The sequence below is a fragment of the Danio aesculapii genome, chromosome 24, assembly GCF_903798145.1.
Source record: "Danio aesculapii chromosome 24, fDanAes4.1, whole genome shotgun sequence".
Lineage (NCBI taxonomy): Eukaryota > Metazoa > Chordata > Actinopteri > Cypriniformes > Danionidae > Danio > Danio aesculapii.
The window spans coordinates 29,745,704-29,770,144 of NC_079458.1; the positions used below are offsets into that span (position 1 = coordinate 29,745,704).

The window sequence follows — 24,441 nt, forward strand, 5'->3', positions numbered from 1 at the left end:
CGGAGATTAAAGGTGGATGACAAGATTTTCAACGTACCTTAGGCTCCTTCTAATTTGTTTTCAACCAGGAAAGAACATATTGAAAAGCATTAATAGCTGCATATTTCTTAAAGTCATGCAGACTGTTAGACTGTTCAAATGAAATATGTTGTGCAACAAGGATGATAATTAGGAGACTAATAGGTTTTAACAATCTTTCTAATTCTATAAGGATAGGAAGGGTGTAAAATCCCACCAAATAATATCAAATTTTCAATCCAATCTCAATTCAATAAATCAATTCAATAAATCTAGAAATGAGAAAACTTTATCCTCAGTTAGCTGTAACAGTTTTGCTGCTTTTGATTAAAAAAAAACAAAGTCTCATCCTTTAAATTCTGTTTTATGAATATATTCTAGCAATAAAAGCTGTTTTGGTACACTTTCATGTTCTGTGGCAGATATATAGGTGCCTTTAGCTTTTTGTGTTGTAGTGATGTGCAAGTAATAGGGCTCCATATGTAGTTTAGCACAGTAATCACTGTCAGTTACTGGAATATGAGTACAAAGCCTCCTGTAGCCTGCATATCAAATCATTTGTAAGCTGAATAATATATATAGCTTATATTTTTCCGCATAGCCCCAAGATGTCATGACTTCTTATGGAGTATTGTGGGGCACTTATATGCTAATTTGGAGAAACTGGGCCATGTTAAGAAAATAAGGGATTTTCAGTTCTAAAGAATGCAGGTACAAACAATTCTACTGCATATGATGTAAAGTCTGCTTAGAACAAATTAACAACAATTTAAGATAACTGGTGAATTAGGCGAATTGACAGTCAGTCAGAATCCAATTAGAATTTTTAAGTTAATTGGTGAATAAAGAGCATTAAAGTGGGATTCTGACTGGCTGTCAAAGAGCTCAAGCTTTGAAAGTGCCAGTAGGAATCAGTGCATCTCATTCTTACAATTAACAAATGGTGCGTTTGTCTGGACACTAACATAGTTATCAGCAGAGCCAGACAGAATCTGAGTATTTTGCTAATTCTGTGCATTTTTATTTAAAAAAAAAAATTTTTTATTAAAAATTTTTGTAAAATTGTTTTTAAATTAATTTTTTTAGTTTTGTGTATTTATGCGAAAAGCTTTTAAAAGAATTGTAATAAAAAAAAATTAAATAAAAATATAACTTATTGTAAGTTTTACAATGCAAATCCAATTAGATCCACTTGCTTGATAAACGAAGTCTCTCATATAAAACTGTATATCTGCTAAAAGACCAAATATTACTTTTCAATGCATATAACTCATTAAAACATTTTATTCTTCAACAATATTGCTGAAATTAATGCTAAAAAGGAAAAACAAAATGTATATATATTTATACTTTATCATATGCACTTGTACACAGCACCATATAACAATATACAATGCAATACTTTCTCATATGCAGTTGTACACAGCACCTTATAACTTGTTATATTTATAACAAATCTGTACGTACAATTCATCGTCCACAGCTCTTTTGTCTAATTGCATCTCTGTTTAATGTTTGTCAAATTTTCTCATTTTTATTTTCGTGTTCTCACTTGTCACTTTATGTACACTGGAAGCTTCTGTAGCCAAAACAAATTCCTAAAAAATGTGAGCGTAGATATCTTGTGTGCATAGTTATCAGTAAATTTACCTTTTGTAATTACCACTTGTAATATAAACAACCCAGAATCATGACGTTCTTTTTCATATTTTGGTAAACTTTCCCTTTAATCCGTAATAAAGAGTTTTGTCTTCATCTCTCTTCCTCAGCGGCTTTAATAATTGTTTAGTCTAGAATGAGAGATGTCACAACCTCACCGCCGTGAGTCATCCATAAATTTTAATTCTTCCATTTAGCTCTGATCCGTGGCATTAGCGATTTGACAAGCTCAGACTCTTTTGATGTCAACAGCCTGTAAAGTCGTGTAATAAATAAAACAAAGAGCAGGATTTGTGTTTCCATTCACTCACACCAGCTTTTGCGTGGCTCAGAAAACCCATCTGTTGGACAGTGGAGTAAAAGCCCACCGGTATTGGAGGGCGAGTCCGAGTGAAAGAGATTGCGTCTGTGTGTGTGTGTGTACACCTGCAGAGTGTTTGATTGCATTTCAGATTGCGAGCCTGTTTATAGTGCTGCCAAAGACGCAGCGAGCGGTTCCTCGTCGTCAGTGGTTAATGGAGGACTAAATGGGCTGTGTCTTCAGCAGCATGTCTCATAGAGATGAGGTGGCAGAGAAAACAAATGATGAAATGCCGATCAAAGGCCAGCAGGGGGCCAGGACTGATGCTCTTGGAGTGGACCGTGGATGAGCTTTGATGGGAAGCTGTGCCGGACCATGGGAAAAAACCCACTGGCCGACCAGATGAGAGCTTAAGCCTGGGCTTCATCTCGCCCCAGTAAAAACAGGAGATGATCAGGTCTAATAATGTTCACTCCTACACCCATCTCACAAATGATGGTCCCTCTAGAAGGAATACAAAGAAGGAATGTTCTCGGGATCGGACACGCTGATTGAGTTCATTTGGGAAATGCAGGTTCAAATTCTGTCTTTTGCTATCAATAACAAAGAGGCTAGTTCCTTTTAGAAATATGATGCAATATTTTATGCCTAAGAACACACACCAGTCAAACCTAAAGGATAAATACATACTGCTGTTCAATTGTTAAAATCAAGCCATTATTTCTGACTGAACACAATCTACATTGTAAAAGCGCTATACAAATGTGAATTGAATTGAATTGAATTAAACCCACATGATTTTAATGCAAGTTCGTTTTTTTAAGTACTTTCCTTAAAGTTTACCCTATACAGCTAACATAAGTTAGGAATGAGCAATACTTGCAAAGCAATTATAAATCATTTCAACATAACTAATGCATTTTTAAAATACAGTTCTGCTTGTTAATATTATTTAATTCAGTGAGTTAAGAAGTGCATAGACATATTTTAGTCATTTGGACCAGTTGTCATTTTATGATGAAAATAATTTCACGTTTTGAAATTTACAATAAACGTTTTCCACACACAACTATACTAAATTCAGTGGAACTTTTCTTAGAAACTTTTTTTCCATAATTATATGTTAATATTAATCATGAAAGTCAATGTTAAATATGATACTCATAGATTTCCAGAATTTTTCTGTAGAGTTCAATACAATCCCAAATCAGAAACAAAGTTGGTACAGTATGGAAAACGCAAATAGTAGTGATTTCTAAATTTACTATTATTTGTATTTCATTGCAGACAATACAACAGCACATTTAAGGTGTTGCTCATGATTTTTATTGTTTATTTTCTTTCAAAATAAACACGTTTTCTAATTTTGGTTCTTGCAACACAACAAGTTGGGAAAGGAACAGTTCAGGGCAAGTAATCAGGTAAATTGGTTAAATGATGCGATTTGAAACAGTTGATGTCAACAGGTGATTGTAATTATGATTTGGCACAAAAGCAGCATCTAAGAAAGGTCTAGTCCTTTATTATCAAACATGGGCTGCGGATCACCAGTTTGCCAACAAATACTTGAGAAAATTATTGAAATGTTTAAAAACAATGTTCCTCAAAGAAAGATAGGAAGACATTTGGATATTTCACCTTCAACAGTGCATAACATAATTAAAAGATTTAAGGAATCTGGAGGACTGTCAGTTCATAAAGGACAAGGGCGAAAGCCAAAGCTGAATAACCATGATAGCTAATCCCTCAGGCGGCACTGCATCAAGAATCTATAAGCGATATCACCACATGGGCTCAGGACTACTTTGGCAAACCTTTGCCAGGGACCAGGAAGGAAGAAAATACAGGTACCTGACTGGCCTACCTGCAGTCCTGACCTGTATCCAATAGAGAATGTCTGGCACATTTTGAAATGCAAAATGTAACAACGCTGACCCGTACTGTTGCCCACCTTAAGACTTGTTTGCAGGAAAAATGGGACAAAATTACACCTGAAACACTTAATCACTTGGTGTCTACAGTCCCTAAACTTCTTTTAAGTGTTGTGAAAAGGAATGGCAACATTACAAAGTGGTAAACGCTTTACTGTTCCAACTTTTTAAAATGTGTTGCAATAAACAGAACTGGAATACATGTTTATTTTGAAAAAAAAAAAAAAAAACAACTCTAAAAATTCAATTCAAATCACCTTTATTTGTATAGCGCTTATACAATGTAGATTGTGTGAAAGCAGCTTCACATAAAAGGTCATAGTAAATTGGAACAGTGTAGTTCAGTTTGTAGTGTTTAAGTTCAGTTCAATTTAGCTCAGTTCAGTGTGGTTTAATAATCACTACTGAGAGTCCAAACACTGAAGAGCAAATCCAACGATGCGCAGCTCTATAGATCCCGAACCATGCAAGCCAGTGGCGACAGCGGAGAGGGAAAAAAACTTCACTAAAATGGCGGAACTGAAGAAAAAAAACCTTGAGAGAAACCAGGCTCAGTTGGGCACGATCATTTTAATTTCTCCGCTGGCCAAACGTCTTGTGCAGAGCTGCAGTCTCAGTGGCGGAGGCTGGAAGCTGGCCTCATGGTTCATGAGGAACGCATCAATCCTGTCAATTACTTAACCTTGACTTGTCACAAACCTGAGTTTCTTTCTTCTGTTTAACACACAACATAAAAAAGAATTTCAGTGTTACTGATTTCTTACATTCTTCAAAATATCTTATTTTGTGTTTATCAGAAATGCATGAAACTCATAAAGGTTTGGGATCACTAAAGGGTGAGTTTTCGAGTTTATCTCTTTAAGTTGACATTAAACAAACGTACCATTATATTTACAACATCTCAAGTATTTACTATACAAGGCAAATCCTTAAGTGAACTGTGAGCTAAAACAACACTGCCTATGCAAATAAATAAGCAACAGTATATGTAGGCGCAATTAATTCTTAGTGAATCCTCCACTCCATGTCTACCACAGGGACCAACTAAACACAATTAATGTTTGCTTTCTCCGCTCCATATTCGTGAATGATCGGCTGTCAAATTCTCTCCACTTCAGCTTGAAGGCTTCCATGTTGTCCTTGTTGGATGCCCCCCCAGTGAGAGCCAGGTCGATAGAGGTGCTTGGCCCTGTCGATCCATCACCCCCTCCCCATCTACAAATTACCCTCAAAGGCATGAAGCTCATCTCTTGGGGAAAGCGCCACTGTTTAGCCAAGGCAGTGAAGGAAATGAAAATGCAATCAGGGAAACCATTAAAGGGGCTTAGAAAAATGACTCCTCACTGTCCTTTGACAAAGTCCTCCGTTTGTCTTCCTCCACGCCTTTTAGATATTTATCTTTGGCACATTCCACATTTTACCTTTTTTTTTTCCTCCATTCGTCTGAATCCAACGGTGAGCTGATGAATGTCCAGCAAAGTAGCACATGTCAAAATCAATCAATCGGACTCACTAATGCTTTCGTTGAGTGGTGGCGTGTTATCTAAGGGAGGGGAAGAGATCACCTACGTTCCCGGGACAAGGGCTGGCTACTTCTGATCTGATGTTCTTCATGACAGAGATTGACCACTTCCAGGTTTGGGGGGCTAGACTAAACATATTTCAGCCCATTGGTGATTTGTGCACGCTCACTCTATCTCATTAGAAAAATAATGATATAATTGACTGTTGTTACAATAGATAGTGGGGTATTTATCTTTGAGCCCGCTGTTTGGTGCTGGGCCTTTATCACAAGCTTTTCTTGCCTGGTTTGATTCATTGTCTGTGTCTGGCAGCGCAAAAGCAGATGCTGCTTATTTACTCAGAGACTGTAATGGCACACACACACACAAAACACCGGTAATTATCCTTTTGATTGCAATTTATTGGCCACAGGAGAGGATGAGTTATACACTTGGTATCGTAGTGGAATCTGCATCTGCATCCATCAAAAGTCCAAGTTTTCATTCCTGTATAAAGTATTTTGTCAAGCATGTGTAGATTACTATCGGACATCAGTTGTTGTTGATAAATGCTACTTTTTTGTTGTCTCTTATTGTACATGCTGCTTATAATGTTTATTTTATCACTGTTTACTGTGTGCAGCAAACCATCAGATTAAATAGTGATTTCTTACGAAACTATATTTTTAGCAAGGTTTCATTTAATAAGTAAATGTATTATTATATATATATATATATATATATATATATATATATATATATATATATATATATAGTGAGTGTGTATAATTGACATTTGAATGTGTGGAGAAAAAAATAATAGGACATTTTCATCAAAAATGTACAATTTACAGTGTACAGTGGGGAAAATAATTATTGAACTAGTCGTGTTATTTTCCTGGGAACATTATTATTTTAAAGGAGCTATTAACATAGAACCAGATTTTGGTCAAAACCCAAACAATACAAAAATAAAACAAAACAAAAAATAAAAAAATTGTTATGTGTAATAATGACACAAGGAGAAATTACTGAACTACAGAAATGTAATTAATACTTTATATAAAGTTTTTTTGGGGATGGCAGCTCTTATATAGAGAATGAAGTCATGCAAAATCTTGATGGTTCTGTGGGTCTCGTCTATCAAATCTGATCTTTATTTTGTATTTTATATTGGATTCAAGTCAAGTGATTGGCTAGGCCATTCTACAGCTTCATTTTCTCTCTCTGAAAGCATTTGAGAGTTTTCTTGGCTGTGCTTCTGATCAATGTTTTGCTGAAATGTCCACCCTGGTTTCATCTTCATCATCCTGATAATTTACATGTTGGACTCAAGCAGCTAATATTCATTCACAATAAGGAAAGGCAGAGGGTTGCTGAATAACTACTGAGAGATTTCAGCTGCTGTCTGGGCTTTCACTGGCTTTTTGCGCCTCCCTTTCTTTATGTGTTCAATAATTTTTCCTGTATCATTTCATTTTATTACACAAAACTTAATGTGTAAACTAATTCAATTTGTTTTCATATATGAATTTCTTTGGTTGTTACCAACATCTGGTGAAAAGTCAACGTCACCTTTAGAAATTTGTTTTATGAGAAAATTGTTATTGCACATTCTGAATAATTGCGTGAAAAACGAGTGATTAAAACAACAAATTAAAAATAAAAATCTCTTGGTTCGAAAAACATTTTTATGCTCACTTGATGTTTTGGACTTGTGTGAATAATAAGAGGTGGAGAAGCAATTGCCTGATTAAACTCCTGAACATTATTCCCACATGACTAATCTACTGTATCCATTATGCTTGCCTTGATTACTGTTGGTTGCTAGGTTACCCAGACTATAGCTAGCCACTCTAACAGCTTGATGGAAACGCACTCGCATATGGGATTTTGAGTTCTCACTCCTTTATTTCTCAGAGTGCAGCCATATCCCTATTGATCGATAATGCTTATTTTTAGTATCATCACTATTGGGCTGTAATAGATGGTCAACCAATAAATTATAGATATTTCTACTGGTTGATCAACTTCAGATGTGTGCTGCAGGCCATGAGGCTTTTAATGTGTGCCTTCAGCGTGATGTAAAAATCACTTCAGAAGTGCAGTTTGTAACAGATTTTTTAAAAGAAAGATCTATGAAAGAAAGTTTATTTTAATATTTGTATATACTGTCTGTAGCTATATTGACTTGTAAATATAAAGAGTTATCTAGAGTTATTTTAGTATTTAATTTACTTCTATAAATTAATGTTAACCTTTATGGTACGTGAAAGAAGATTTGAGTCCAAAAAAGGGCAGTCAAAGTAAAAAAAGAGGAATATTATTGTAAATTTAGAGGCTTTTTTTATGTATTAAGACTATTAAATTGAGTGTATTGGAAAGGTGTTGTGTTTATCCCTTTTCGTTCCCTTCCACACCTTTCAAGAAATAAATTAAATGCAAATTCAAATTGCAGAGTATTAAGTTGGCCTACGGATGATTTATATAGCATTTGGAAAGTCATTTCGGTGCTCGCTCTTTCACTGCAGTCCTGAGAACTGTGCGTTTACCGGCAAAACTCAGAATGCCTTTAAATTATCCTTTAAAATATATTGAACAATTTCCTGGTTGAATAATGTCCTCCTTGTTGACCCTTATACACGCTTGTCATCAATCAACAGAATGAATTTAATTTAAAGCTGATTTATTTCTGGGGAATTTACATGCATGTGCTGGATAACAGACTGCAGCCGTACTGTTCCATTATAGATAAGAGCTCGTTTTCCAAAGATTTCACGACTTGATAAGACATTCCTCACATAAAAGCCCTGAAATGGCTCTTTAAATGGCTTGATATATGTTCTGTTGAGCGCTGGCTTCACTTTTCCCCATTCACAGTGATTTGACTGTCATCTCTGCAGATGTGATGGCATAAACTCACCAGTGTGCCTCAATGTCATGTACTGCACTCATTTCCTGTGCTTTGGCCAGCTCCACTCCATTTTCACATTAGCACATGATGAACCACTATTTAAGATGTTAAGTCAGGATCTGGGTTTTTGTCAAGTTTCGGGAAGACGACTGGATTCGTTTCAGCCCCATTTAGTGACTCTGAGGTTTTCCGGCTGTTAGCGATGGACTGGTAGAGCAAGCATTTTAGCTACACTTAAAAAATATACGATTGTCATTGCACAAAAAAACACATTTCAACTTGTAAGTTTTTACTAATTTAAGTAGATTGAACATAAAACAATTAAGTTGTCCACCAAAAATCCTCAAGAATTGTGTTGTTTTAGCTCAATTTAAAGGTGCCAAATACTGCATTGGTTTAAGAAGTTCAATTACTTTTTGATATCTACATAGTAGGTTTATGGCTTTGGTAAGTTCAAAAAATCTCCATAAACAGTTTTAATAGCTCATTAGTTACTCCATAAAATAACTGTAGAATCAGAAGGTCCATTATTGACCATATATTGCCTTGTGTCATGAATAGAAATAAGCTCCGCTTTGATGTGCTTCTCTTATACACACACACACACACACACATACACACACACACACACACAGAGCATGATGTACGCTTATATAAATAAAAAATAAGCACATATATTGGGCATGATCCTTGTATCATGAAGAGGGTCGAGTTTTCTACTGAACTAAATATATATTTGCCTGTCATCGAGGTGGTAGATACTGTATAAGCAATTACATTACATGAAAAAATAAATACTATAGTGTTTGGAAGCATACTATAGATAATTATTTGAATTAAACTGTTGTAGTAATTATATTGTAGCTGTGGTATGGCAGAACTATAATTACGCTATAATTATACACGATCATAATGCACAGTTTACATGTTACAGTATTTATTACAGTTTTATTAGTTTACTATGCTACAGTATTCTGTAGCATTCATCTACAAAGAGTTGTACATGTTATACACTTTACTATGTATTTCAAAAACATGTTTATTATAAATAACTATACTTTTTCCCCATGTGGATATCTTCGAAATAACGAAATAACAAATGAAAGCATACAAAAGCATGGACCATCTGAGTCTTGCACGTCATCAATAGTGTCATGTGAAAACAACCTATATCAACCTCTGCATGAACATATGACAGTTAAGCTAAGTGATTTGACATGATTCAGCAGTCTACATGTGTGTTTGTTGAAATAGACGCATCAAATTTCACAATAAACACGATAAATTAACAAACGATGTAACTAAACATACCTTACGCCTCCTCAGAAGAGAGATTAATAAATGTAGAATCTTTACATCTTGCATTTTGCATCTTGAGGCCAGTTTGAACATGCCTCGTGCTATTGTTGCCCAGTAACACACAGTAAACAAATTGGCGGTCACGTTTAAAAAAAAATAATAATAAAAAGTCACACATACATAGTAAATGAAATGTATGCTTTAAAATCACTAAGGGAGGAAAATTATTGTTATCTCATTAGAAAATGTTGTTGCTTATGCATATTATTAATGATCTTAGAGCTTTTTGTATGATCTCAGAGCTTGATGACATGGCTGCTCGTCAGGTCGGGATGAACGACCCAAATTAGGCATACATGCAAATGCAAAGGGCATCTGATTGGCCTGTTGTCCACCGGGTTTTACACTCGTGGAATTTAGATGATAATGAGGAAATAATCGTATCTGAGGCTCACAGTATGCCCATTTCCATATACTGATCTTTTATTATTTTACTATGCCTTGGTATACACTGATTTTCATTATAGGGCAGCTTTAAATAAGTAGTTTGAACAACAGCAAACATAATTTTTTGAGTGAATGAAGATCAGCAAATCTTTATTAGTGTTAGTGTTTTTAATTATTGATGTCCCTGTATGGGCTATATGCACACAAACTTTTAATTTTCAGCCAGGCAGCTCAAGGGCTTCCAGTGAACTCTCTTTCCATAAGAAAATTGTCACTTTTAAGATCTGATTTCTTTAAAAATCTGTGATCTTCACTGCCGGTTAGATATATGATATGAAGTGGGTCTCAGATCTGACAAGAAGCACTGCATTAAATTCCATTTCCCCCACCATGTCTTTAAAATATGACAGTTTATTTTACCCCAGTATTTTCAATGGAATTTCTGTGCTAGCCTGTTGCTACTGACGGTGCTAGTGGTTACAACGGCCTTTCATCTCACTTTACACTTGAACAACTAAATGAGTGCTTAAGTCTATTTAACTAAATGTATTATAATTACATCACAACATCGATGCTGTAAAAACAACCTTGTGAAACTGAAAATTGTCACATTAAGTTTTCACCGGAAGTTAATCGTTGGCTTTAAATCTCTAGCTGTGCATAGAGCCCATTGCATTTTAAAAAGAAGCTGACCTCTTGTTGGAATATAATGTTTACAAGAGTATCATACTTTAAAAGTTACCTAAAACAAGGATTAGCACAAAATGTTACTAAATACAAACTTTGTCATGTATATAAGTAACTGTAAACTCCAGAATACGAAAGTAGCTTAATTACATATATACATATAATGTAATTAAACTACTTTTTTAGCCTACAGCAGGAGTGTCCAAACTTGATCCTGGAGGGTTGATGTCCTGCATATTTTAGTTCCAACTCCAATTAAACACACCTGAACCTGCTAATCAAGGTCTTTTAGGTATACTAGAAACTTCCAAGGAGGTGTGTTGAAGGAAGTTGGAGCTAAACTATGCAGGACACCAGCCCTCCAGGACCAAGTTTGGAGACCCCTGGTCTACAGTTGCTTTTTATGTATATTTACACTATGCAAGCAACATCACAACTCATTGATTCTGCAAAGTTTTCTCTTTTAACATTTATATTTTGCATAATAAGCATGTCACTTCTATACATACTTGATTCTTCTCATTTTTGCAAGAGAAAGTGGCATGGAATCACACACATGATGAAAAAAAATGGAGAAGCGTTCAGCCTTTGACCATTGGATTTATTGTTTGATGTTTTTCATTGATACTGTCAAATGTCTTTTAGATGATATAATGGATGTAGCAGTGATATTGCTGTAATTTTTTAAATAATAATTATATAATTCTAATGTACACATTTTGTAAAGGTCTTAAAATGAAGATCAGCTAGATCTATTAGTAGTGTTCATGTTTTTTTAAGTTTTAACATGTATTGCCTTTTTTAAAGGAAGCCTTAAGCTCTTTTACTTTTTTATTACAGGGTGTCCGTGGGGTCTTGAAAAAAGTATTAAAAGTTGATAAATCAATTATGAGAAAATTAAGGCCCTTGAAAGGTATTAAAAAATCTTAATCCCGTTTTTACGAGGTATTAAATTTTGTTTAATCGTTGTCCAAACTGTTTGACTCCAAAAATGCATAAATATATTTATTTTCCTCGATTGGTTTGGGCCAGGTGTGTCTGGCCAAGTTCCTCTGTCTGGGTGATGTCACATAATTTGCGACAAACGCGGGAAAGTGATGTGGTGCTTTCCACATGTAGCGAAACCATAGAGCAGGGCTATTCAATTGGCGGCAATTTGTTCCGGCCCTCCAAATAGTGTGACAAAGACATCAAAAATAAATTTAGTTAAGTTATTTAGTTTGAAAAACAGCCGATATAGTTATAAAGTAATGTGAGTCTGTTCAATACAGCACAAGCTGCAGTTGAAGGCTGTGCAGAGAGCGAGTGGTGCGAGCAGCCAAAAACATTTGGATGCTTAAGCTTATAGGCTTCTCAACGCCAGGTTTCTGTTGCACGGAAAGAAACTGCTGCAACTAAACAAAGTTATGCCACCTGTGCGCTAGTTTAAAGTTCCGAGCTTATAGCTACACCAAGGCTAATGCGCACGCACACTGGATTAACTATATCAGCGGTCCATTTACATATAGCATCTTTTCCGAAAGCAAATTTGTTATTTTCAATATTAGAATATATACCAATATCGCGTTTTCCACACTCACAGAGTAGAAATCATCTAAAGATATGTTAGACGAATTATTAAAAATTAGTAAAATGATCAGGTTTGTATAAATGCAAATGATAACTACCGTTCATTTAAATACTTACCTAATATAAAGCTTAAATTTACATTAGACGTGATAACCGTAAGTTAAGGGAACTCAAACCGTTTGAAGAAACTGATTGCAACAAATTATTTAAGTTCAAAAACTATTCCTAATGAGTACTGTGAACTTAATCCATTTGGGTAAATGAAGCAATTTGAGCACAATAAAAGCTAATAAATGAAGATAACTCAAACCAACTGAGTACTGTGAAACCCAGTAATTTAAGAAAACTCAAACCGTTTTAGGAAACCGATTGCTACAAACCATTTGAGTAAAAAAAAAAACGAATCTATATGAGTACTGAGAACTTACTCCATTTAAGTTGAAGTAATGAGGTATTTAATTAACTTATTACCTTCAACACTGAGTTCAAAACTCTTTTTAAATGAGTAGAATTAACTTTCAGTAAATTTGAATTTAACTACACTCATTTCATTTGATAAACCTCACTGTTGGGTTTTACAGTGTAGGGCTGCCACAGTTGGATCAAAGGGAATATTAATACAAAATATGTCTCCAAGTAGCTTATAGATATCATCCTAGAACTGCTGCAGTTTTAGGCAATACGAAAAGATATGAGAGTGGTTCCCTAAATGATCACCACATTCTCTCCAGCATCTGTTACATGAGCCTATTCTTATCTTTGCTACAATTTGTGGGGTGCGGAAATATCTTGTAATGATTTAAATTCTCTCCATACATTTGAGTTTGTGACTCTCTGGGCTTTTGAGCATATATCATTCCAGTTTTCTTGTGTAATCTCTACCTGCATTTCAGCCTGTCACTGTAATTTATATGCAATAGTACAAAGCTTGTTTTAATATAATTTTTACAAGATTATCATTCTTGTAAAATTGGCACGAAATATTACTGAAAACAAATTTTGTCATGTAATTTCTTATCAGTAACTGATTGCAATTTAGAAGTAATCTACCCACCCTTATCTCTCTCTCTTTCTCTCTCTCTCTGTATGTGCATGTGTGCGTGTGTTAAATGACAAGCAATTTGAATCTCTGTGTTGCAGGTAGCATTTGGGTTGACATTTTGCATCTAATTCAATGACATTTTAGATCTGTTTAAATCAAACCTCCAAATGCATTTAGGATCATTATTTATATGCTTCATACACTGAAAAAAATTATTCAAAGATGATTCCTTGGATTTACTAAATTTTTTAACGTTAAGTGGTTGTAAACAATTTATTTGGGCTGAATTTAAACAAACAAATTAAGTTGAACATTGCTCAATTTAATTTGTTTGTTTAAATTCAACACAAATAAATTGTTTGCAACAGTTTTGCATGCAACACTTTTTTCAGTGTATGATAGCTCTAAGATGATGTGTTATTAAATGCAACACCTCTCAATGTCTCTTGTTTCTGCGATAGACACACACATATAGATGCACCAGGGTGCCTGACTCAATTAGCTGGCGTTATGTGATCCAGCAAAGCTCTGATTAATCAGCATGAGGAATGTGCTCACATCTGTGTGTGCGTGTGCGTGTGTGTGTGTGTGTGTGTGTGTGTGTGTGTGTGTGTGTGTGTGTGTGTGTGTGTCGTCCATACCTCTCACCAGTGGGCCAGGGTGCGTGGGGTTTGGGTTCAGAGGGAACAGGCTGTCAGCTGTGAGAAATATGTCATGCTTATTGCGTCGCATACAGCACATCTGGTGCTCATTGTCAGGATGCTGGAAAGAGCATCGGCACCACAGCCAGGTGGATCTGCTAATTCTCAACCCGCATGTGTCACTGTGAGGGTCTCTCTCAGTCATACCTGTACACTTTTTCCACTATCCCAAGATGCTTTGTGTATTATGAGAGTAACTTTCTTTAACGTCTGTGTGAAATCATAATTTACACTGTTTATTGTGCTAGCTCACATTATTATTCTTAGGGTGAATAATTAAATCTGAAAAGTTAATCCACTGTAAAAAATAGTTTTGGTAATCTTCAATGAAAGTCTGACTATTTGCTTCCATGTTTGGAGTGGTGGTCCTTCTTTTAACGTCAACCTGAGGATTTCCATAACTGTATATTAATACATTCTCTTACCGTTAGTTTGCTATGAGGAAATGATGCGCAAAAGAAAGCCCCACCCCATAGTCAGTATATCATACTTCTAGCTTACACAGACTTTAAACTATAAACAAACAGTAGCTGAGTTTCTTTCCCAATGCAAAGTAATATTTTAAGTGAAAGAAGAACTTCCAGTTGATAATTGTTTCAATAAAATTGTTAGAGCTGCTGATTATAGTATTGGTAACCTATAACCAACAGAAAACAAGATAAGCATAATAGAGACAAATTAACTCTTTTCAAAGTCCCTTTAAGGCAAGTAATTTCACTTGGGGGCCATCTTTGAAACATCTCTCAGGCAGTTAATAATAATAATTTCATATTAGCAATCACCAATAAAATGAAACAATAAACAATCTCCTTAGTTTCATTTCTTAGTTTCATTCAACAATCCAATCACACAAAATCTTTTTGGCCCACCATGCCATCTGAGATGAGAGGGAGAATGATGGGGATGGTTTAGGGATTGTCATTTCAAATTTGATGTAACATTTTATTGGTTTGTTTTATTAAACTACAAAAAAGCTAACTGAAATTAAATGTTTTAATTGAAATGGTTTAAATTAATCACATATTTCCTTTAAAATGTACATACGATGGATAGAGGATAAGGCAGAGACTTTGGTGAGCGAATCAAGGCAAGGGCAGATTCTTGACTAGTGTATTCAGCACTGAACTATGCTGTTGTAAATGTGTTTGTTTTTATTGCAATATGTTATAGTTAAAGTTATACTGCATCAGTTAATATGATTCAAAATAATGCGTTTTATTTATTTATAATTATTATGACATGAATTAGAAAATTACACATGGCAACTTTAATTTAATATAGTGTGGTATATTTATTTTCGGCCCAGGGCTCTTAATGATATTTGGATTTTGGTCCTTTATATGAAAAAGTTTGGGCACTCCTGGTCTATAGCAATCTATGATTGGCTCCTGTACTAGAAGACAGGGCATTATCACCATATTGCCCATTACACTTGTCCCCATTCAAAACTACACGAGTGACATGTCTTGTGTATTCTGTAATCTTTTCCCTTTTTCCCACAAGTCCAAAATACCTCAAGAGAGCAGCAAAATTTAAACTATTAAAAATTTGGCATTTCTTATGCGATGCTTCAGAATGAATGAACACCGGATGATGGAAACTCAGCTAGTGAAGTGTTTTTTAAAAATGAGCGCAGTGAGATGTCATTATTTTCATCACAGTTCATCCATCCTGAATGGCAATTTGTTAGAAATATCAAACTACTTTCAGCACTTTGATTTAATTGATTGATTGATTGATTTCGAACAGAAAAATCTTTCGCAAAACAATTCTTTAAACAAAATACATTTCATCATGGTCGAAATGGTCGAAGTGAGATGAAGTGCAAGCTTATTATTTTGCCCACCCCATTACCACACACATCATTCGTTTATTGCTTCAACTTATTTCTTATGTCTTCTTTTTACATGAGACATGAGCTTTACATGAGACATATTTTATCCTTTTGGCATCTTTTACGTATTATATGTTTGATTTCATTTGTACATTTGCATTTTATAATATAGACTCAAAAATTACACAGTATTGCAAACAGCCATTAATTGAAACTTTATCAAACCTTTCTCATTTTGTTCTTTTTCAGTCACCTCTAATCATTATGTTCCTTTAATAATATATATTTATACAATCTTTATAAATTGATTAATATCCTAACATTGTTTGAGAATTTCACACCACATATAGACATACACAATTTTTTTAAAAGTTGTCCTTGTTTTCAACCTCCTAAGATTTAGTTTTTCTCTCAGATTATATCCCTCTTGCATTTCGGAAGTAATTTATTCCTTGCTTTAAACATAAATTGTGCTGTTTTAAATTTAACCCAATCATTAAACTTAAGTATATTCAATAAAAAAATAAAGGATTTGTATTCTCCAAATACCCCACATTTACTATAATTTTTTTTTGTATTGTACATAAGGATTGTTATATGTATTCCCCCAAGTTTCAACACAATTAATCATATATTTTTTATTTTATTTTATTTAAAGTTTTTTTTAAACAGGAAAAGATAAAAAAAATAATAATAATCGGGCCTGACTCACCATGAATGCTGTTTTTCAGCAGGTTCCTGCTCTGCAGAACCTAAAAAACAGACAGACATCTCATCCATCAACACAGTACAAACAATCATCAAACTTATAAAATAGAGAAAATCAGGCATCAAATGACGAGCATGGCCTTTTTTTAAAAGTCTCAGTGTTTTTAGATATTGTGGGATCTCATTCCAGGCTTTTGTAAATACATAAAAAAAAAGATCTCTGGCATAAAAGTTTCTGAAACAGAAAAAGACAAATTTGTCCTAATTTTCTCATAAACAAATAGCTTTTGTTTCAGCTTTTTTATAAACATTTTGAACATGGTTACAATAAGTGAGATGAGAGTCCAGACTGATTCCCAAATATTGATATGTGGATAAAATAGAAAGTTTTTGATTCAAGAAAGTGATGGGATAGGATATGGAATATTTTCGCCTAGGTGAATAAAAGTACATACATTCCGTTTTCTTAACGGTAATGGTCAAATGATTGTCTTGCAGCCACTGATGTAAATGCTGAAGATCTGTATTTAATTTATTGTTAATTGTGTTTGTACTTGACCCAGACAAAAAAAGTACAGTGTCATCGGCGTACAAAAAGAATCTGAATGTTTAATTACCTGAGGGAGGTCATTGATATACATCAGGAAAAGTAAAGGTCCCAAAATACTTCCCTGTGCAACCCCCATAATACAACCTAATGCCTGTGATGTTATTGTACCAATTTTAACAACCTTAGATATTGGATAAATATGATGAAAACATATCTATTGCAAAAGAAGAGAGATTAGAAGAGATCAATTTGTTTAAAAGAATATTATGATTAACTGTATCAAAGGCCTTTCTAAAATCTATGTATACAGCTCCAGTTACATGGCCTTTATTTAGTGCAGTACGTATATGTTTAGTAAATAAAAGCAATGCTGACATGGTTGACCGCAATGGTCTAAAGCCATGCTGGCTATCACTAAGCAGCTTATTGTCTTCAAGATACACAATTAACTGATTATATAATGCTTTTTCAAGTAACTTAGAAAATGTAGGGAGAATTGAGATTGGCCGGTAATTAGAGACACTAGTTAGGTCCTCAGATTTAAATATTGGAATCATCTGAGCAGTTTTCCAGATGTTAGGGAATTTATGGAGCCTAATACACAAATTAACTAAATGATGAAAAAGTGGTATAAGAGTACTAGCATGAGTTTTCATAAAATACATGTTTAAATTGTTTGCATCACAAGCATGAGATGTACTAAAAGAGTTTAGAATATTGGGTAACTCACTTTGTGAACTTCAAACTGTTGAATTGTAGTCGGTGGTACTGGGAGCATTGGAGAGGCTGAGAAGAGTACAATTTATAGTGATTTGTGGGTTATTGTTATTTTTTAAGATATTTTCGCCAGTTATAGATTTAATATTTTGCCATAGTGCTCTTGGATTGGTAGCAGCTTGATTAATTTGATTTTGATAATAGAGTTGTTTAGCTTTACGCAATTCAGAGTAACATTTATTTCTGTATAAACTAAAAATAAACCTATTTTCATGTGTTTTAGAAAATCGGTATGCCTTCAGAGAGGAGTCGCTTTTTTTCTTCAAAAGTTGTAAAATTTCTGAATTTACCCAAGGTACTTTGTTGTGTCTGACATACATTTTGCAAGTAGTTGTATACTTTTGCCGTATTTCCTCCACTTTGCTATAAAAATTTGATAAGATGCAGTCAGGATTTGACAATAACATCTCATTACTCCAATCAGTATCTCCAAAATCAGCATTAAACTGAGGCAATTTTGAGTTTGGTAATTTTTATGTATAATTGTCTTTATGGATTCTTGGGTGTTTAAAAGTTGTCCTGATGACATATGTGAGTGAATGGTTGGAAACAGATGTGTGAATTACTCCAGATATACAATACTTAGTTGGCTGGTTTGTAAATATAAGATCCAAAATAGAATTATGAGTTTTACCAAATCTAGTTGGAGCCTTAATTAATTGATGTAAACCCAATTTTATAGCTATGGCTTTCAAAGATTTGGATGAGTTGTCAATCCAGTTCATATTAATGTCACCAAGAATTACAAGCTCCTTATTTTAAACACATTTTATCATGTCAGCAAGCTGGCAACATAAGCGTGTTATATAATACATACATTGATTTAGTGTCCAAGGTAAATCTTTTTTCGTTTATACACTAATTTTATACATTATTTTTTTAATTCAATACAACACCAAGAAACCTAATTGCATATACTCTTCCCATTACTTCATTATCAGTTTGTAAATTTATATTATGACTACTTTTTAATTTCACAAATAACACAACCTTTGTTTTACATATATTTAATGACAATTTGTTTAAGTCAAACTACAATTTAAATTTATTAATTTTAGTTTTAATCAACTTCATAGGTTTTGGTAAATTATCCCCAGAACAAAAGATCAAATGAAGTATCATCATGTACTTTATACATGAATTATATATAACAAATAATAAAGTATTAATAAAGTATTAACCATTAGACTTTTTGCCTCAATAAAATCCTGATTTGCTACTTATTAATTTTGGTTTGGTTTTTAGATTTTGGTTTTAGGTAGGGATGCAAAACAAGATCATACAGAATATGTGCTTTATAAATACTAATTTATAGTTGGTTTAGTTATTATTGGTACTTAAACTAAAGTGTTACCCCCTTTTTGGGGATGTCAATTGCAATCATGAAACTCAGTTTATCAAGAATTTAACAAAGAATATTTTTAGAAATCCTGTGAAGCTAAGTGATACGAAATAAATACTAAAAATACTCAAATTAATTAAAAAAAATACTAAAAAAAAAAAAACAAATAAAAAAATCATTTGACAAGTTACACTGTGTAGAAAAGTTTTGTTGTATTCAGCCAGTAAACGAAAACACATTTTCATTATGCCATCAGAATTGAGCCTGATTATATTAAATTCATTATAATGTGCTTGGTGATGAAATGTTTTAATATTATATGCATGTACGTGTCATTTCAAATTAAGTAAAGATTAAGTATAATGAAAAAATAAACAAAATATAAAAATAAAATACTGTCTATGAATTGAAATTTATTTACTATTTTTTTTTATTTATTTACTACTTATCAATTAATGTACTACTTTACTTTTTTATTGTCATGTTGTTTAGTCTTTTTTCATCTGTGGACTCAATGACTTTTCATAGCAAGGCAGGATATCAGTTCCACCTGAGTTATCAGACCTTATTATTTCAGCACACTGTGTCCGAACACTTGATTTATTACAAATCTTTTATATAACATGTCCAATTGGTAACGTTAATCCCACTCACTGGACGGAGGAAATGCAAGTCTGAAAACGTTGACCTAATAACATCAGATAAACGTTAGATAAACAGAGAGCTGGAAGAAGCCAAACAAAACTGAGGGAGCAGAAAGCGTCCTGTCAGTCTCGGGTTTCTGATAGTAAGTGTTATTTAAAAAGCAGCTGATGTGGGTTATGTTGTCTCACTCAAAGCCATCTGTTTTCTTGCCTCACACAGGCTGCTCTGAGTGCCTTGAAACAGCTGTCAGAACAAGGACTGGACCCGGTGGACGGACCAATCAAGGTAGAAAATGGATCATGTGACATGTATGTACATACGGAGCAGTAAGTACACCAAACATAATGTATGATCACATGTATACTACTGGTCAAAAGTTTGGGATCAGTAGGCTATGGCATTCGGGGATCTGGATAGCCTGCAAAATGAAGAAATGTTGCATGTTGATGTGCAGTATGCCCAAACGCATATGCGCAATAAGTCCTCATATCTACTAATTTTGCTGCGATGGCTGGGCTGTGTTTGACTGGCAATAGCTATTAGATTGTTACATGTTTAAAAGTGAAATTGTTACGTGTTGCACATATAATAAGTACAGTGTAGACAAATATATTTCACTGAATGCAACATCCCCAGTCTGTAGTTATCTCTCTCTGTAAAAAAAACATATATATTCTCTTATAGTCTACTCTTTCTTTGTTACAGGACTATAGATGTAGGCCTAATCATTTTTATATTGAAACAACAAATTCTATCCCTATCACAGAATAAAATATGTAAAAACACAGTTTAAAATGTTTAATTACCTTGGTTTATGGAGATAACTGGCATTGTTAAGTACCCAGCTGCATGTGTCATAAATAGCTGCACACCGGTATAACGTTAAATCTGGCTAATTAAATTCAAGATTAATTAAAACAATGATATAGCCTAGATTTATCCATTAAAACCAATGCAATTCTCTCCAGTTCTTGGCTTTTGGTGATGCAGATTAGATTAAAACAACTGTGATCACCCTGATTTAAAATCCTGAATATCAAACATGTTTGATTCTAATGGGGAGGCTCCGATTTGTGTTCTAGAAGATTGCAAGGTGTCTCAGCAGGTTGTTTTTACACCTCTAGTTTGAAAAAGTAAAGAAAGTGGGTGAGTCCAGCTTTGTTTAGGTGGCAGTGTCGAGCGGCGAAAGAGGGAAGGGTTTGCATGAAAAGGGGAGTTTCAGTTTGAGCATGTGCTGATTTTTTTACAGCGGCAACGCAAATATGCCTAGTTTGAGCCCCATAGAGGGGAATGGAAACAAAACCTTCATTGCAGCACATTTATAAACGCAACAGTGATGACCCATGTCTCCAAACAATACTTCTTCTTCCACTTGTTTTTAATAACGGTTGGCAACACAACGTCTCTCTGTCACTTTAACAGGTAAAAACAGTCTTCGAAGCTATATCATGCATAATAATATTGATTGTTCAAACCAAGTCATTCTCATGAATCAATGCTGAAAGCTTAAAAACGTCACGTTGTACCAGCTGGTACAGACATCCACTCTACACGCTGGAATTTACACAAGGATCTAATTGCCAGATGCAGCTTCAAAATGTAATTTCAAGCCGGAAGAATGAATTTGCTCGAAATAACGCAAAACAACCAATTTTCACTTTTTAGTGAAATACAGGGTGGGCCATTTATAGGAATACACCTTAATAAAATGGGAATGGTATATTAACGTCCTGTTTAGTATATGTGAGGGGGCTTGTAAGTAACTCATGAAAGAATAAAGTTACGTTAAAACCAAGCACACCATTTGTTTTTTCTTGTGAAATTCCCAATACGTTTATTAAGGTATATCCATATAAATGGCCCACCCTCTATATATGTTCTAATAGTGTTTTTAGCAGCGTAGGACATATCAACATCTGGGACTGTCAACATCTCAAAAAAAATGTGTTTTGGTGTTTCATAACCCTTTACTTATAGGGCTCACATTACCAGATAATCTGCGCCAATAATCAGAACAGATCAAAGTCCTCGAGAAGATTTCATCTCAGATTCTCATAATCAGACATAAATCGGGCTAAATCTCCTGTAGTCTGACCCTGGCTTAATAAGTGTATTCTGCTCACCAAGGCTTCATTTTATTAGATCAAAAATACAGAAAAAAGTGATTACAGTTTACAAAATGTATGGTCTTACACTGTAAAAAAATCTTATGTGCTATTGTGAAAAAAATAGTGGTAACACTATTGCACGTATTATTTTTAAGTAGTTTGAAAACTTGATAAAAAAAAAAAAAACACTTGAATGAATCATGTGAAAATTACAAAAATTTTTGAGTGTTAGATGAGGATTTTAATATTAGTAGAATGTGCTTTCATAATTTAAGCAAATCCACCACCATTTACTCATATTAAATTTTTTTTTTTTTTGCAAAAACCACTTGAAATAATCATGTGAAAATTACTAGGTTGTTTTGAGTGATAGAAGATGATTTTAATATTATTAGTGGAATATGCTTTTATAAATTAAGCAAATTAACCACCTTTTACTCAAATTTACTAATGCAAATAACTCATTTATAAAATGTAAAATATATAATTTAGAATGAAATTCATACACAATGCATTTTTGCCAAATATCATTTTATTACTTGTTACACTGAAAACAAAATGGTACAAACAAGTTGTTAAACAAATCTATTTAAAAATTATAGCAATGTTAAGCTCTGAAAAAAAGTTCTTTTTCCATGTCATGGAAAAAATGTTCTGTCAACTTTCTTTTGTAGGAATAGTCACATTTTAGACACAATCTGACAGAATTGCCCAACATATAAAACCAATATAAAAGCTGTATCTCAAACTATTTGCAACACAATCAGTCAATACAGTGAAAATTCCCCAAAAGTTTGTAACAGTGAATTTGTGTCAGAAACTTATTATAAGTTTGTTTTGGGGTGATTTTAATTTGAGGAATACTTGTATAAATCCAGTTCATCAATTCTAGATTTTTCAAGCCAGCCATGGCTCGCTCATCCTCCAAGACAATGCAGAAGCCCTCATGGTTGGTCATCCCTCTGGCAGACAGCAATTATCTGCATTCCCACACTGTAAAATAAACATTAAGTTTAATTATTAAATTATGCAGTTGTAAATTTCAAATGTTTAAAGTTTACTAAAACACATTAAGGAAATACATTAATAAACCATTTCTTTCTATCTCTGTGAACAGTAATTCTCCAAAGTGTTTGAGTAGACGTTGCTGACTGACACTATAACACAAGTACTTTTACTTATAATGGACAGGCTGTTTTCAAAATGTATACTAGTGTACAAACAAATAAGTTCATAAAAACAATCCATATTTATAAAAGGATGTGTTTAACAATGTAGTGTTTGTGTTATGTTTTTGTTTTTTGTAAAAATTCAAACAAATAAAAGGCAGTTTTCTAAAAACTATAAGTATCTGAAACAGTTTAAGACACTTCAATTGCACTCCTGGATGAGCTCTTTCTCTTTTTCATACAAATACACCAGCAACAGGGGACGACGTCTTTCATCTCGCTCTTGATTTAATGTGAGGTCTGATGCAAGAAAAGTGTAAAAATTAATAATATTGCTTAATACTACTACTACACAAATGACATTATAAAAAAAATACCTGCTGTATGGCACCCATAAACCGCTCCTCTTTTGTGGGAAAATACTGTGAACATTTTCTTCATTAATCTGAAAAAACAAGCAAACAAATATTAGTATTTATATACAGTATTATATATAAAGACAGTTAATTACATCATCAATGCTGTGAAAGGAACCTTATGAAATGGAAAAACACTAGCTGTGCTTAAACCCCATTGAATAGCTATACAGCTAGCATACTAGCCTAGGCTAACCAACAAGATCACTGTTGTTTGTACAACCGTCTTAAATATTGCCTGATCAAACTAGGCTCCCGAACAAGCTTGAACGGCCTGTGTGTTTCCTGAAAGAGCTTATTTAAGACAATAAAAATGATAAACTGTTAATGCTTACCTCTTAACCTGTTCACTGTTGATCTGCTCCTTCAAAATGTCGTCTGATGACTGTCGTTGTTAAGATTCAAATGCAAACATCTCAATTAAATCCACATAATGGAGTCAATTTTCTTGAAATAAACTTGAAGCCATCTTTCCTCAAATTTATTAGATTAGTTGGTTTCTCAAATTAAGCCTAATAATTGCACTGGTTTGCTTAAAAAAATAAGTAAAATTTATCTCTTGATCTTATTAGCAAAATCTTCTGAATATTTTTAAATAAATCCAGAATATCAAATTTTAAAAGAAAATATGCACATTATTTTTAATGAAAATTACAAACCTCAAGGTTCATTTTTTACAGTGTATGGTATTATTGAATGTAGCTTAAAATGTACTATATTCCATGTGATTTAAAGTTGATTTTTGCTGTCATTACTCCAGTTTTTAAGGTAGTGCTGTCAAAACACCTGGTGCTTTGATACAAGGCCCTACAAAACAAAATA

General features: G+C 33.8%; 1 protein-coding gene across 1 annotated transcript in view; it reads left to right on the forward strand.

Annotated features, from left to right (window-relative positions):
• The window catches only part of stau2 (staufen double-stranded RNA binding protein 2), a 239,855-nt gene that overhangs the window by 206,955 nt on the left and 8,459 nt on the right, over positions 1 to 24,441 (forward strand). The window contains 1 exon segment of the mRNA XM_056450144.1: positions 20,146 to 20,234. Within this exon segment, the coding sequence (XP_056306119.1) occupies positions 20,146 to 20,234 (89 nt within the window).